Below are 13,561 nucleotides of genomic sequence, written 5' to 3' on the forward strand. Positions count from 1 at the left end.
GGTCATATAGCATGCTCCCAGACAGCTGAAGATATACAGAAAACCTAACTCAAAAGACACATGCACACACATGCGAGTGCGCACGTACACACACAAATTAAAATTTAGAATAAGATGTTCTCCTAACAGAGGCAAAGTCCAGTGTGAAAGGCCACATATTTCTCATGTAGTCCAGGTTACCCTCAAACCTTCTTGTCTTCCATAGGGGAAGAGAGGGGGCAGAGGGAGGAAAAGAGTTAGAAGCTGAGACAGATAAGAGTTGGGGAGACACAGAAGGCCTAGGGCTTCTGAATGGTGAGGGACAGGGCAAAGGCACTGCTGTTAGAACTCTGGTTCTCCCCCCCTAGTTTACCCTCTGCCTCAAACAGCACTGAGCCAGTGGCCTCCAGCACCTGGAACTGTTTATTGGACATTGTTGCCAGTTGCAGGACAGAAAGCTAGACAGAAGAAAAACAGTGACCATAGACCCATAGGGATAGACCTTGCCCAGATGGGGACATTTGTATTCCCAACCTGGTGGACCAACCTGGCAACTGCTGCCCCTCCCCAGACCCCCAGGACTTTGGCATAACGCTGATGGGGGTGGGGGGGCTGCAGACAGCAGAGCCCCTCAACCCGAAGCAGAGAATCTGATGAGTGCTGGGGACAGGCCGGAGTAGAGGGGACATGGGGCAGGCCATGGGCCAGGATGTGAGGAGCAGCAGAAGTGAAGTCGGGAGCTAGGGACATGGTGGCTAGGATTCCTTTTCTGGAGAAGGGTCACGCACTGATGTCTTTCTCGTTGCCCGCTTTGGGGACGGCTTCCAGCAATGGGTCCCCAGGGCCCGCCTCCTCCCCCTCCTTGGCCTCACCAGACTTGGAGTTGGGGACCCAGAGGCCAGAGTCGATGCAGCGCTGCATGTGATACTTGGCATCCTGTGGAGAGAGACGGCAGCAATGAGGCTGTGCCAGCACCACAGTGCCCACTGTCAGCAGTGAGGCTGTGCCAGCACCACGGTGCCCCACTGTCCCCTGCACCTCCTTCAAGTCCCCTCAGCACCCACTCTCCCCAAACTGTTTAAAGAACTGCAGAAGCTGGCATGTGACCAGCAGGTGGAGCACTCGCCTAGTATTCCGAGAGTCATCCATTCCAGCACCACAACCAGATGTGGTGGTACACACTTGTGAGCCCACCACTTAAGAAGTGGAGGTAAGAGGGTCAGGAGTTCAAGGTCATCCAGTTACACAGCATAACCTCTCCCTCTCTTTCCCTCTTTGACTCTGAGGTCAGCTTGAAGTACATGAGACTTGTCCCCAGAAACACACACACACAAAGGGGGTGGTGACAGCTATGGCTTAGCAGTTAAGAAAAATTTCCCCCAAATCATGAAGAACAGAGACTTCATTCCAGCACCAAAGTAACAATAGAGGTAGCCCGAGCACTCAGGGAACAGAGGCAGGTTTATCTGTGAGTCCGAAGCTAGCCTGGTCTACATAGTCAGAAATAAAGAGGGGGGAGGGGCAACAAATACAAACATTTTTTTTTTAAAGTATACTAGTGTTCTGCCCCCTACCCCGTGTGTGTGTGTGTGTGTGTGTGTGTGTGTGTGTGTGTGCGCGCGCGCGCGCGCATGCACATGAGGGTGTCAGATCTTCTGAAATTGGAGTTACAGACAATGGCAAGCTACCATGTGGGCCCTGGAACTGACCCTGGGTTGAGGAGCAGCAGTGCTCTTAACTCATCCATCTCTACAGCCCTTCTTTTTTGGGTCTGAGTGACTGGCCCGAATGTGTGCCAGGCCTCATTATGTTAGTAGAGGATGACCTTGAACTCATTCCTGATCCTTGTAGGTGTGTGCCACCCCTACTGGTCTTAGACAGTGCTGCAGATGAAACACAGGGGCCCCTGCACACAGACCGGGGCTCAGCAACTCCGCTGCAGTCCTAGTCTTAGCCAGCAAACCTTTCTTAGGCTACGGAGTAAATACTTCTGATTTTGCCATATGGTGTCTGGTGATAGTGAATCTGAGTTTGTAGCAGAAAATCAATCATAAGCAATGCAAAAAAAGAAGTATAGGGACAGCATTTCAATTAATTACATTTGATACATAAAGGTAAGTGGTAAGCCTTCCACTGGGCTTGCAAACTCCCCCCTAGATATGTATTCCCATGGGAGATTGCAGAATCACTAGTGCTATGGCTAAATTAGAAGCCAGTTGACAGAATTGGAAACAAATCAAGTTTGTTAAAATTCAAACCTGAGTTGGATGCATGGTAGTGATAAAAGCCCAGCCTAGAATCCCCCAGTGAGGAGTGGGGGCGTGGCTCAGCAGCTAGGTATGCATGAAGCGCTGGGTTATATTTCCAGTCCGCACAAAGGAAGAATAAAGGAAAGAAAAGTGAAAAGCTCAGTCTTCACTACTGACTGAGGTGTGAGCAGCCAGCACTCAGCAAACAGTGCTGCTGGTTGGAGTGCTGGGCCGCCCTTCTTAGAGAAGCTCAGTCCCACACAGAGCAGAGCTGCCACTGTGGGACAGACACCCTGTCCTTGTCATCCTCAGACAGGGTCTCACTGAATTGCTCTGGCTCATCTTGATTGACTAAGCCTGGCTTTGGACTTTTGTTTTGTTTTTATTTTTTCGGGACAGGGTTTCTCTGTGTAGCCCTGGTTGTCCTGGAACTCACTCTGTAGACCAGGCTGGCCTCAAACTCAGAAATCCGCTTGCCTCTGCCTCCCAAGTGCTGGGATTAAAGGTGAGTGCCACCACTGCCTGGCTGGCCTTGGATTTATAACCCTGCTCTTAGCCTCAGGAGATGACAGGGATGATTGGGGACTCACAGTGGGATCCATCTTGCTGATGGCATCTTGCAGCATCTGTACATCCTTCACGTCAAAGCACTTCTGCAGCTCCTGGGTACAGAGGGCCCGGGTGAGGGGTCTGGGCTTGGGTTGGGTGGGGGCAGGGGGTGGCAAAGTGCATACATCACCCTCCTCCCTCTTGGGCCCTTGGGGAGTCACACCTCAGGCAGGGATTCATAGACCTCCACGGGGTCCAGGCCACCAGGGCCTAGCCTCTTCTTGCGCTCCTCCTCCTCATATTCCTTCATGGCCTTCTCTATTCGCAGCTTGGCGCGGCCCCGCACACGCTCTTTAAAGGCCTCCAGTTCATACTTGAAGCCCTCCATGTACTGGTGGTCGGCGGTCTGTGGAAGAGGGTGGGTGCTGTTCACTGCACAGCTGATATCCAGATGTTAGGGGGTGAGGCCCCTGAAGCTTTTCCTGAACTCCACCATGGGCACCACAAGTCTTGGCCTTCATCTCTTGTATTCAGCATCCATCCTACTAGCTTGTGGGCCCACCTGCTAACGAGCACCTCCTGGCTCCGCTCAGGAACACTAGCTTGGGACCACATCTTCAGGTGTCCTCCAGCAGGTCTTACAGATATCACAGCTCTGGACTGTCCTGCCCTGCCCTGCTCTCGGGATCCCCAGTCTCTCAGAGCAGCCATTATTCACACAACAGTTTGCAAACACAAGTAACTCCAGCTCCAGGGATCCAACACCCTCTTCTAGCCTCTGAAGACACTTGTGTGCACATGGTGCACAGAAACTCACTCAGGCACACACAGCAGCAAAAAATTAAATATTGAATTATGTGATATTTGTGTAATGTGTATATTATAATATATACATTATTTAAGTAAATATTTCAAGCAAATACATAGAAATCTTATAGGGTCAGCAAGGTAGTCCAGTGAGTCAAAGTGCTTTGCCATGTAAACCTAACAGCTTGTTTGACCACAGGAACCCACATAAAGGTAGAGAAATCAACTACACAAAGTTGACTCCTGATCATATGGGTCCACATATACATTATACATACATACACACATACATATATATGATACAGACATGCTCATATATATACGCCCTACAGACGTACACATCATACATACATACACACACACACACACACATACACACACACACACATACATACAAATTTTCATAGATTAGAAATGAATTGGCTGGAGAGATGGCTCAGAGGTTAAGAGTACTGACTGCTCTTCCAGAGGTCCTGAGTTCAATTCCCAGCAACCACATGGTGGCTCACAACCATCTGTAATGGGGTCTGATTGGTGTCTTTCTGAAGACAGCTGCAATGTACTCATATAAATAATAATAAATAAATAATAATTAAAAAAAGAAAAGAAATGAATATGGCCACATTCGGCTACAGTCATCCCTGGACCACCTTGAGCCCTTCTGATAGAGATCTGACCACAGGTCCCTAGTCAGCATGTATACTGTGTGTGGGCTTCCTGCTGGTATAGGAGCATGCACACCATGGGCTTCCCGCTGGTACAGGAGCATGCACACTGTGGGCTCCCTGCTGGTACAGGAGCTCATTACCTTGATCTTGGTGAAAAACTGCCGGAAGCAGGCACGGGGGTCAACCTTCAGACTCTTGGCCAGCTCCAGAATAAACTGCATCACCATGGTCTGGTGAGCCACCTGCTCCATCAGTGCACACTTCTGCCACGACAAAGAGGTAGAGTGTCAGCAGGCAGCAGTGTCTGGAGTCTCTGCAGCTGGGCAAGGCTGTACTTACCTCCTCTACTTCCAGGTCAATGCACCAGATAACCAGGTAGTTGGCTGTTTCCTCACACACCAGGTGGACATTGTCTGACAGGTATTTCTGGCTGTCATCCCATCGGTGGAGCATGCCTGCAGGGAAGGATATTGGGAAGATGTTGCAGAGGCCATCAGAAGCCTTTCCCTGGCCCTGACTCCTAACTGGAGGCTTTGTGCAGGAACTTACCGAAATGTTTGATCTGTTTCTCATATTTTTCAACGAAGGTCTTGTGTTTCTGCTCCCTTGCCTCCTCTGAGTCTTCCTCTGCCTTCTCAGGCTTGGTATTGACCATGCTCTGTGACAGGGTGAGAGGGCAAGTGGGCTGGGGCAAGGCAGGGGTGCGCCTGGGGTTTGGGGGCCGTGGCCGCCGCGCCCATCCTGTCCACATCGGAGGCGGTGGCGTCGCTAAGTGCATCAAGGTGGCGGAGGCATGGCCGCGGGCCTTCGGGCAGATCAGAGGGTACGGATGGGCTTCATTGGCCTCCACTAGACCATCCCAAGCTCAAACTGTCTGTCTGTCTGTCCCTCCCCTATCCTCGCACCCCACCCTGTGGCTTTGCTTGGCTCTCACTGTCAGAATTCTTTTTCTAGTTTCCTGGGATGGGGAGACAGGGGTGGACCTGGGGTCTTCACAGACATACCTAGCCGCCGCCACTGAACTACCCCCAGCCAGTCTGACCAAACTCCACAGTGCTCTTGCCGGTGTCCCACCTTGCTAAACCCATCTTTGCTGAGCGTGTCCACATTCCAGGGCATGTTCTTCTCCTTTTTGCGCATGTCCTCCAGCTTCTGCTCCCAGCTTCGCTCCTCCTTGCGCAGCTGCTGTGCCTCAGCTCGAAGCCGATCGAGCTCCACCTGGCCACCGCCCTCAGCCACTTCCAGCTCCTTCAGCTTGCGCTGGCACTCAGCTACCTTGCGCTTGCATTCCCGGCAGCCCCGGTCCAGCTCCTCTTTCTCCTTCTGAAACTGCTCCATGCGTTCCACCCGGGCCTGCAGGCAGGGACAGCCAGCAGCCAGTCACTTAGAAAGAACTTTAGGAGCTGAGCATGGGGGTGCTCACCTTTAGTCCCAGCACTTGGGAGGCACTTGGTGGATCCCTGAGTTCGAGGCCAACCTGGTTTACAATGTGAATTCTAGGAAAAGGAATGCACAGACAAACTGGGTCGGGGGAGGGGGAAGAACAACTCTGTCCCTTCAACCTGGCCCAGCAATGGCCCTGGGGCTTCAATCTCTGTACAGGATTCAACCAGGAGATACTTGTACCAAAGTCCAAACCATGGCCTTCCAATTTCTACCCTGCTACTACAGGGGACTAGACACACCCGGGTCAAGGATACACCCCAGGTCCTTATACAGTGCACACAGCCATGTGCTACTTGCTGGTTCCCTGCTGCCACATTTTTATGGTTTTTTAAAGAGTAGGTTTCGAACTCCTGATCTTCCTGCTTCTCAAGTGCAGGAGCAAGATAGGGCAACAGGGACTGATTCCGTGAGGAAAACAACAAATGCCTTGCTCATTTTAATTTTGGAAATGAACAAACAACAAAAACGTAGCAACAGGTGAAGGTCAGAAGACAGTGGGCAACAGTTCCACCGTGTGTGCACTCAGGATTGAACTCAGGTCATCAGGCCATCTTGGAGGCCCCTGCTTACCATCTTGGAACACCCTGGATGTCACAAGCACCAGCACCACAAACAAAACCAAAGAAAATCCCAAGTGGAGCACCCTGTAACCAAGCACTCAGGGAAGCTGAGGCAGGAAGACTGAGTTCGTACCAGGCCAGCCTAAGCAACTCAGCAAAATCTGTGCCATGGTAGCGAATGGCTTTAACCCAATGACGGGAAGATGAAGGCAGAAGGGTCTCTGAGTAGAGATCATCCTTGTCTACACAGTGAGACCCCACAGCAAAAAAATAAATAAGTAAATGAAATAAAATAAATTTTAGGGCCAGTGAGATGGTTCAGAAAGTAAAGATACTGGCTGCCAAGCCTGGTGATCTGAGTGGGAAGAGAAGCAACTCACCCAAGTTGTCCTCTGACCTCCACATGTGCACTGTGACACACAGTCACATACACACACACACAAATATATCAAATTCACCAAAGCATTTGAGCTACAGAAAACCATTTATCTATCTATCTATCCATCTATCTAGGTTTTTGAAACAGGATTTCTCTGTGTAGCTCTGGCTGTCCTAGAACTTGCTGTGTAGATTAGGCTCAGAGATCCAACTGCCTTTGCCTCCTGCAGAGATCAAAGACATGTGTGCCATCAAGCCTGGCAGGAAAAAAAAACCTTGCATCGCAAAGTTGCTATACGTGTGTGAGTGTGTGTATTTATTTTGCAACTAGAGGCTGAACTTAGGGTCAAGTACTACACCCCCAGCCATCATTTTGTTAATGCTTTTAACATGTATGTATGTATGCATGTATGTATGTATGTATATATATATATGTGTTCACATACATACATCACAGCAAAGGTATGTGGAGATCAGAGGACACTGCCCAGTTCCAGGGATCAAACTTAGATGTTTAGGCTTGGGAGTAGGTCTCTTTACCTGCCGAGCCCTTTAGCCAGCCCAGTTTGTTGTTGTTGTTTTAAATAGTCTTGCTATGGGGGCTGGAGAGATGGCTCAGCGGTTAAGAGCACTGACTGCTCTTCCAGAGGTCATGAGTTCAAATCCCAGCAACCACATGGTGGCTCACAACCATCCGTAATGAGACTGGATACCCTCTTCTGGTGTGTCTGAAGACAGCTACAGTATATTAATAAATAAAATAAATAAATAAATCTTTAAAAAAAATAGTCTTGCTATGTAGTAGCTACCATGTAGCTGATGTTGGTGAAGCCCTTGTTGGCTCTTTCTCCCTAGGGTTCCAGTGACAGGCAAGCACCACTATGGCCAGTTTCTCACTCTGAGACAATCCCTTGGGCTGGAGAAATGGCTCAGTGGTTAAGAGTACTGACTCTTCTTCCTCAGTTCAATTCCCAGCAACTACACGGTGGTTCACAATCATCTGTAATGGGATCCGATGCCCTCTTCTGTTGTGTCTAAAGACAGCTACAGTGTACTCATATACATAAAATAAATAAAATCTTAAGAAAAAAAAAAAAGACAATCCCCCAAAGTTGCCCAGGCTAGGTCAGAACACACTCTGTAGTCAGGAGTCCTTGTTCTTACAATCCTCTCACCTCACGGAGAGCCAGGATGACAGGTCTACACTACCAGGCAAGCACAACATTACTAAGCACTGGGTAGCGCATGTCATGACATTCTGTGTCATGATGTCATTCGTCCATTCATTTATTCAAGATGGGCTCTTGCATGTGGCCCAGGCTGGCCTTACGCTCCTAGGTGCAGACGATCCCCCTTAGCCTTCCCAGTATGGAGATTTCAGGTGTGCAACTGCATCTGCCTCTGGTGTAATTTATTGAACAGTGTACCAAGAGTGAAAAGTCAACCAACGTGCATGAGTGCTTGCACACTGGGAGGAAAATCAAAGCATCAGGGCAAGAGGGTTCAGCAGGAATGAGCAGCCAAGACTGATGACCTGGGTTCGATCCCTGGGAACTACATGGTGGAAGGAGAGAAGTGACTCTTCGAGCCATCCTCCACACATGCATTCTGGGTGCACATCTGTCACACAAACACAATTAATGAAAAGAAAAACTCGAGCATGACAGTGAGGAGCACAGGAGGGTCGAGACTGCACAGGCAGTGACTGCAGCGAAACTGCTCTAGCGACACGGCTCCCAGGGAGGACAGAGAAGAGTTCTCTGTGCAAACACAAGACCTGCGTTTAGAGACCAGCACTCAAAAACAGACTGCTGTCTGTGACCACAGTACTGTCTGAAGCAGAGACAGGAGGATGATTGAGACCTGTTGGCTCCAGGAACAGTGAGAGACCCTGCTCAAGGGAAAGAACAAAGCTGGGGAGGACACCTGTCTCCTGTGTCCTCTATGTGAACTCACTCATGTGCACACATGACAAGTCCTCAGATACTGCAGCCCCGGCCTGCTTTTCTAAGGGACTGTAAGGTCAGCACCTCACTGGCCCCAGAGAGCAGCAGGCTGGCTTCTGGAGGATTGCTACCATTCTCCCTAGTGTCCTCTGAGTAGCTGCCAGGGAGGCTGAAGCTAAAAACAGGGACTGTGGTGTTCATGACAGCAGCCACCTGGCTGGTCAGGCCTACACAAGTGACCGGATGGCATGGGTGTCTCTTACAGAAGGGACAGAGAATTCTCAGAATTCTGACACCATAGAGCACATTGGAAGGAGGCAGACAAAACCCCACATTGCACATGTCTGGCCAGAGAGCCTAGGAGATGGCGCTGGGAACTCACTCACCCCTTTCCTGAACCTCTACATCTATTTTTTTCCTGGCTGGGATCTACCAGGGACTGAATCCAGTGCCGCACACATGTGGTCTGCTACTAAGCCACACACACTGCACTCAGCCCTTTTGTATTTCATAGTTTGACCTGGCTTTTCCTTACATTGCTAAGGCTGGCCTTGAATTTGTGATCTGCTTCAACATCCGTAGGAGCTGGGAACACAAGCCTGCACCACCAGGCAAGCCAGATTTTTTAAAAAATTTAATTATTTATTTTTGTTGTTTTGAAACAGTGTTTCTCTGTGAAGTCCTAGATATTCGAGAATTCATTCTCTAGATCAGGCTGGCCTCGAACTCACAGAGATCCACCACAGCTCCCCAGTGCTGGGATCAAAGATATATGTCACTACTGCTTGGCTAATTTCAAATTTTAATTGATTATGTGCATGGTGGCAGAAACAGACATGTGCCATAGTGTGGATGTGGAGGTCAGAGGACACCCTGCAGTTATCACGTCTCTCTTTCTACCACGTGACTACCCAAAATCAAACTCAGGTCATCAGGCTTGGTGACCAGTGCCTTCACCCACTAAGCTACCTTGCTGGGCCCTTGCTGTTTGTTTGTTTATTTTTAGGTTTTTCGAGACAGGGTTTCTCTGTGTAGCCCTGGCTGTCCTGGAACTCACTCAGTAGACCAGGCTGGCCTCGAACTCAGAAATCCGCCTACCTCTGCCTCCCAAGTGCTGGGATTAAAGGCGTGCGCCGCCACCACCGCCCGGCTCTTGCTGTTTATTTTTACACGGTACTTATGTAGCCCAGGTTGGCTTCCACTTGCTATGTGGCAAAGGATAGCTCTGAGTTCCTGATTCTTCTGCCTCTCTCTCCCAAGTGCTGAGATGAAGCCAGGCACTGTGACATCTGGCTTCAAATGTGTTTTGAAACCACAAGTCACCTAAGCAGTGATGACAGTAACTATTATCCCAAGGGAATCAGTTGTTAAATACTGAGAAACTTACAACAACTGTATAGGGTCATCCTCCCATTCTCAGGAAGATCTGAAGCACAGAGCAGCCAGACAGAGCCCTCCAAGTCAGAGCACACCAGGGTCACAGACCAGAAATGTGAGCTGTCAAGCCTCTGTACTCAGAACTTATGACTCCAGCCCCGTCTCAGATGGACACAGAACATGGTAAAGTTAGAATGTACAGCAGAGCCTGCCTGTCCTCCCACATGTGCTAGGGCAGATGGCCCCACTACCCTCCTCGGTATTACAGCCATGGCAAGCCAGCGAGCAGTGTCTATAGACGGGAGGCCTCCCTCCCACCCAGCAGGCCACAACTGCTTTCCACCCAGTAGGAAAACAAAACTCTTCTTAAAACAGAAATAGGTGTCCCCGAGAATGGCTCTCCAGCTATGTGTGGCTTTTCAATGCTTCCTAATAAAACACCATGTGAGGCACTGGGCTGCACTGCTGCCCGGCAAGTGGGCTTCCCAGGAAACTGGAAGGAATAGGTGTGTAGGTGGGACTGGGAGCCGAATGCTGGATTTGGGGAGGATGGGGAAGGATTTTCGAGGAGTAATGAAAAGAGAAGCTTTCCTCAGAAAGGTGGAATGCAAAATTCCTAACTGCAAAGTACCTCCTCTCAGCTTGAGAGTATAGCAAGCGCAGGACCAATGAGAGGGCTCAGTGGGTAACGGCCTGTTACCAAGCCTGATGACCTGAGTTTGATCCCCAGAACCCACATGGGAAGAGAAAATGGATTCCAGCAAGTTATCCTGATTGCCACAAGGGTACCACGGCACATTTACACATACATAAGAATGAACACACACAATCGAATACGATATAACTTAAACAAAGAGTGTAAGACACACGGTATGTGGGTATAGATGCTTTAATTTGGGGAGCAGGTAAGGCCACTGTCTCTTTACTGCTTCACTAGAGATGGAATCCAGGACCTCCTGCATGCTAGAGAAGCACCCTTCCACTGAAGAACATGTCCAGGCCAGCCTTAGGTCTTGGTAGTACACTACTGGCCTGCAGGCAATGCTGGCAGAAGAGAGGTGGAAGAGCTCGGCTTGCTCACACTTGGAGTTCTAAGGTCTCAATCTAGGGCATGTGTTCTGGACAGACTGAAAAATGTACGGGGCTTTATCTGCTTGGTGGTTGACAGGATCCTCTGTAGCCCGTGCCAGCCTCACGCTCACTGTGTGGCTGATGACTTTGAACTTGTGACCCTCCCGCTTCCATCTCTCCAGTGCTGGGACTACAGGCCTGCCCCACCATGGCTAGCTTTTAAGTATTGCTAGAGATGGAGCCCAAAGACATGCATACAACTGGACTCCAGCCCATTTGGTTTTTGAGACAGTCTCATGTAGCCCAGGCTAGCCTAGAATTTGCCCTATAGCAAGGATTGACTCTGAATTCCAAATTCTCCTACCTCCACCTCCCAAAATCTGAGTTTAAAGGTATGTCACCATGCTCAGAAAGTAAGGGGATGTTGGAATAAGATCCAGAAGGTCCAGAGTTAAACGAGATGATCCAAACCCTGGAGAGAGGCCAATGAAGTTGGATGGGAAAGGGCAGGTAGGACGGGATGGGTTTGGTGAGCTGTCTTTTCTTCTTCCTTTCTTCTTTTTCTTTCCCCCTTCATTTCCCCATCTCTCTCTTTATTTGTCCTAGCCTGACCCCCAGCCCCATCCCTCCAGACAGCGTTTCTCTGTGTACCCCAAGATAGCTGTCTTGGTAGACCAGGGTGGCTTTGAACTCACAGGCCTGCCTGCCTCTGCCTCCTGAGAACTAGGACTGAAAGTGTGTGTCATCACCATCTGACTCCTGGTTTGGTGAGTTTTCAATGATGACTACAGTTTATACAAGAGCCAAGGTGGGCAGGATGGGGGTCTCTTAATTTTATTTGAAGGAGCAGAGGTTCCGACCGGAAGTTGAGTGGGTGGGGTTTCCTGGAGTAACAGGAAACAAGAGTCTACAAGAGGTGAAAATAAGGAAAGCCACTGGAATTGGATGATGGGCAAGAATGGAGCTGGAGGTCAAATACAGAGAACAGGGGTTCTAACTCATGTCCCAAGTGGAACTGAAGTCCCTAGTGGGGCTCTGGTCTATAACCCAGGGAAAGGGATCCTGGACTGGGGAATCCCAGCTGCAAGCTAAAATGAAAGGAAATTAAGGGTAGGACACAGCCCTCATTTAGTTTGGAAGTTGGGGGTCCCTGAGCCTTAATGGAACTTCGTGCCTAAAATCCTGGGAAGTAGATGCCACAATCAAAAGTTTTGTGGGTCCTGACTCTAGAGTGTGAGGAAAGGCAGATGGGAGATATGCAGTCAGAAGTGGGTGCATGGCTGGGCTGTGAGATCACCTAGCAGAACCTGGGGGCCAGACTCTGAGGAAGAATTCTGAGGAAGAACAAAAGGTTCCACACAGGATGATGGGGACCCTACACATAAGGGTCAGCTTGGGGTGGAGTTGGAGGAGTCTAGACTCTGACTTAAGTATTAAGAGCTGATAAAAATGGCTCAGATCATAAAGGCGCTTGTGGCAACGTGGGGTGACCTGAGTTCGATACCCAGTTCCAGTATGGTGAGAAGAGAGGCCCAGCTTCTGCAAGTTATCCTGTGATCCTCATATGCACGCTGTGCCACGTGCACACAAGAACACATACAATATGTAAACGTCCAAACAGAAGAGATCCTTAACACACAGAGAAACTCCGGAGAATCAGGGTGAGGAATCCAGGAGTCCTGGGATGGAATTAAAAAGTCCAGCCCAGCATGGTGGCACATGTCTTTAATCCCAGCACTGGGAAGGCAGTGGCAGGAGGATCTCTGTGAGTTAGAAACCAGTCTGTTCCACATAGCAAGTTCCAGGCCAGGCAAGACTACACAGTGAAATTTTGTTTCAAAAAAAAAAAAAAAGGAAGGAAGGAAGGAAGAAATAAAGAAGGAAAGAAAGAAAGAAGGAAGAGAAAAAAGATAGGAGTCTAGATTGTGGAACAGGAGGTTCCAGATGTCAATAACTGAGGTCTCCCCCGCCCCCACGCCAGGTGGCCTGGGTAAGAGGTCAGAACTCTAGAGCGGGGGGTCCCGGGAGTGGGGGGAAGGGGATGAGAGCGCACAGCCCCACCTGGTGCCGCCAGCGGAAGAGGCTGGCCGTGTCTATGTTGGGGTGCGTCTCGTCCTCATCGTCCGACACCTCGATGTGATCCCAAACGCTGTAGTCCACCATCTTCGCCTCGGAGGCCCGGACTGGCTCCCCGGGTCTCCACACGGCCGGGCGCTGAACAGGGACCCACAAGGGCTAGAGAGTCCGCTCGGTGAGCCCCGCCCCTTCCGCTTCCGCCCAAGGCGCCGCGCACGACGACCCCACCCCAGCGTCGGCGCGTGACGTTATGTCCTTAGCAACGGGAGTCAGCGGCATTGGCAACCGGAGGTCATCTTTAAAGGGCCAGGAGTACGTGGTACGGCCTTCTGGAAATTCCCGCCGAAACCAGACTGAACATCCTTTAGAGACAAAAGGTTAGTCGCGTTGGGCGTGGTGGCCTACGTTAATCCAAGTACGCTACAGACAAAAGCAGGTGGCTCTCTACGAGTTCT

At 50.1% G+C, this 13,561-nt stretch overlaps 1 protein-coding gene across 1 annotated transcript; it reads right to left on the reverse strand.

The window, feature by feature from the left end:
- Nucleotides 1-382: 382 nt before the first annotated feature.
- Nucleotides 383-13,284, reverse strand: Cdc37 (cell division cycle 37). The gene is made up of 8 exons (XM_028763935.1): nucleotides 13,092-13,284; nucleotides 5,327-5,605; nucleotides 4,802-4,910; nucleotides 4,592-4,707; nucleotides 4,393-4,515; nucleotides 3,001-3,183; nucleotides 2,819-2,890; nucleotides 383-915 (listed from the first exon to the last, which is right to left on the reverse strand). The coding sequence occupies exons 1-8, from the start codon at nucleotides 13,191-13,193 to the stop codon at nucleotides 760-762; spliced, it is 1,140 nt and encodes a 379-aa protein (XP_028619768.1). The 5' UTR covers nucleotides 13,194-13,284; the 3' UTR covers nucleotides 383-759.
- Between the last annotated feature and the right edge of the window lie 277 nt (nucleotides 13,285-13,561).

Source organism: Grammomys surdaster, unplaced genomic scaffold (genome assembly GCF_004785775.1).
Source record: "Grammomys surdaster isolate TR1022 unplaced genomic scaffold, NIH_TR_1.0 140, whole genome shotgun sequence".
Lineage (NCBI taxonomy): Eukaryota > Metazoa > Chordata > Mammalia > Rodentia > Muridae > Grammomys > Grammomys surdaster.

Coding starts and splice junctions, on each gene's coding strand:
- Cdc37 (XM_028763935.1), bottom strand. CDS start 13,193: ATGGTGGACTACAGCGTTTGGGATCACATCGAGGTGTCGGACGATGAG. Junction 4,708..4,801: donor GAAACAGATCAAACATTTCG/GTAAGTTCCTGC, acceptor CCTTCCCTGCAG/GCATGCTCCACCGATGGGAT. Junction 2,891..3,000: donor TCTATGAATCCCTGCCTGAG/GTGTGACTCCCC, acceptor CTCTGTACCCAG/GAGCTGCAGAAGTGCTTTGA.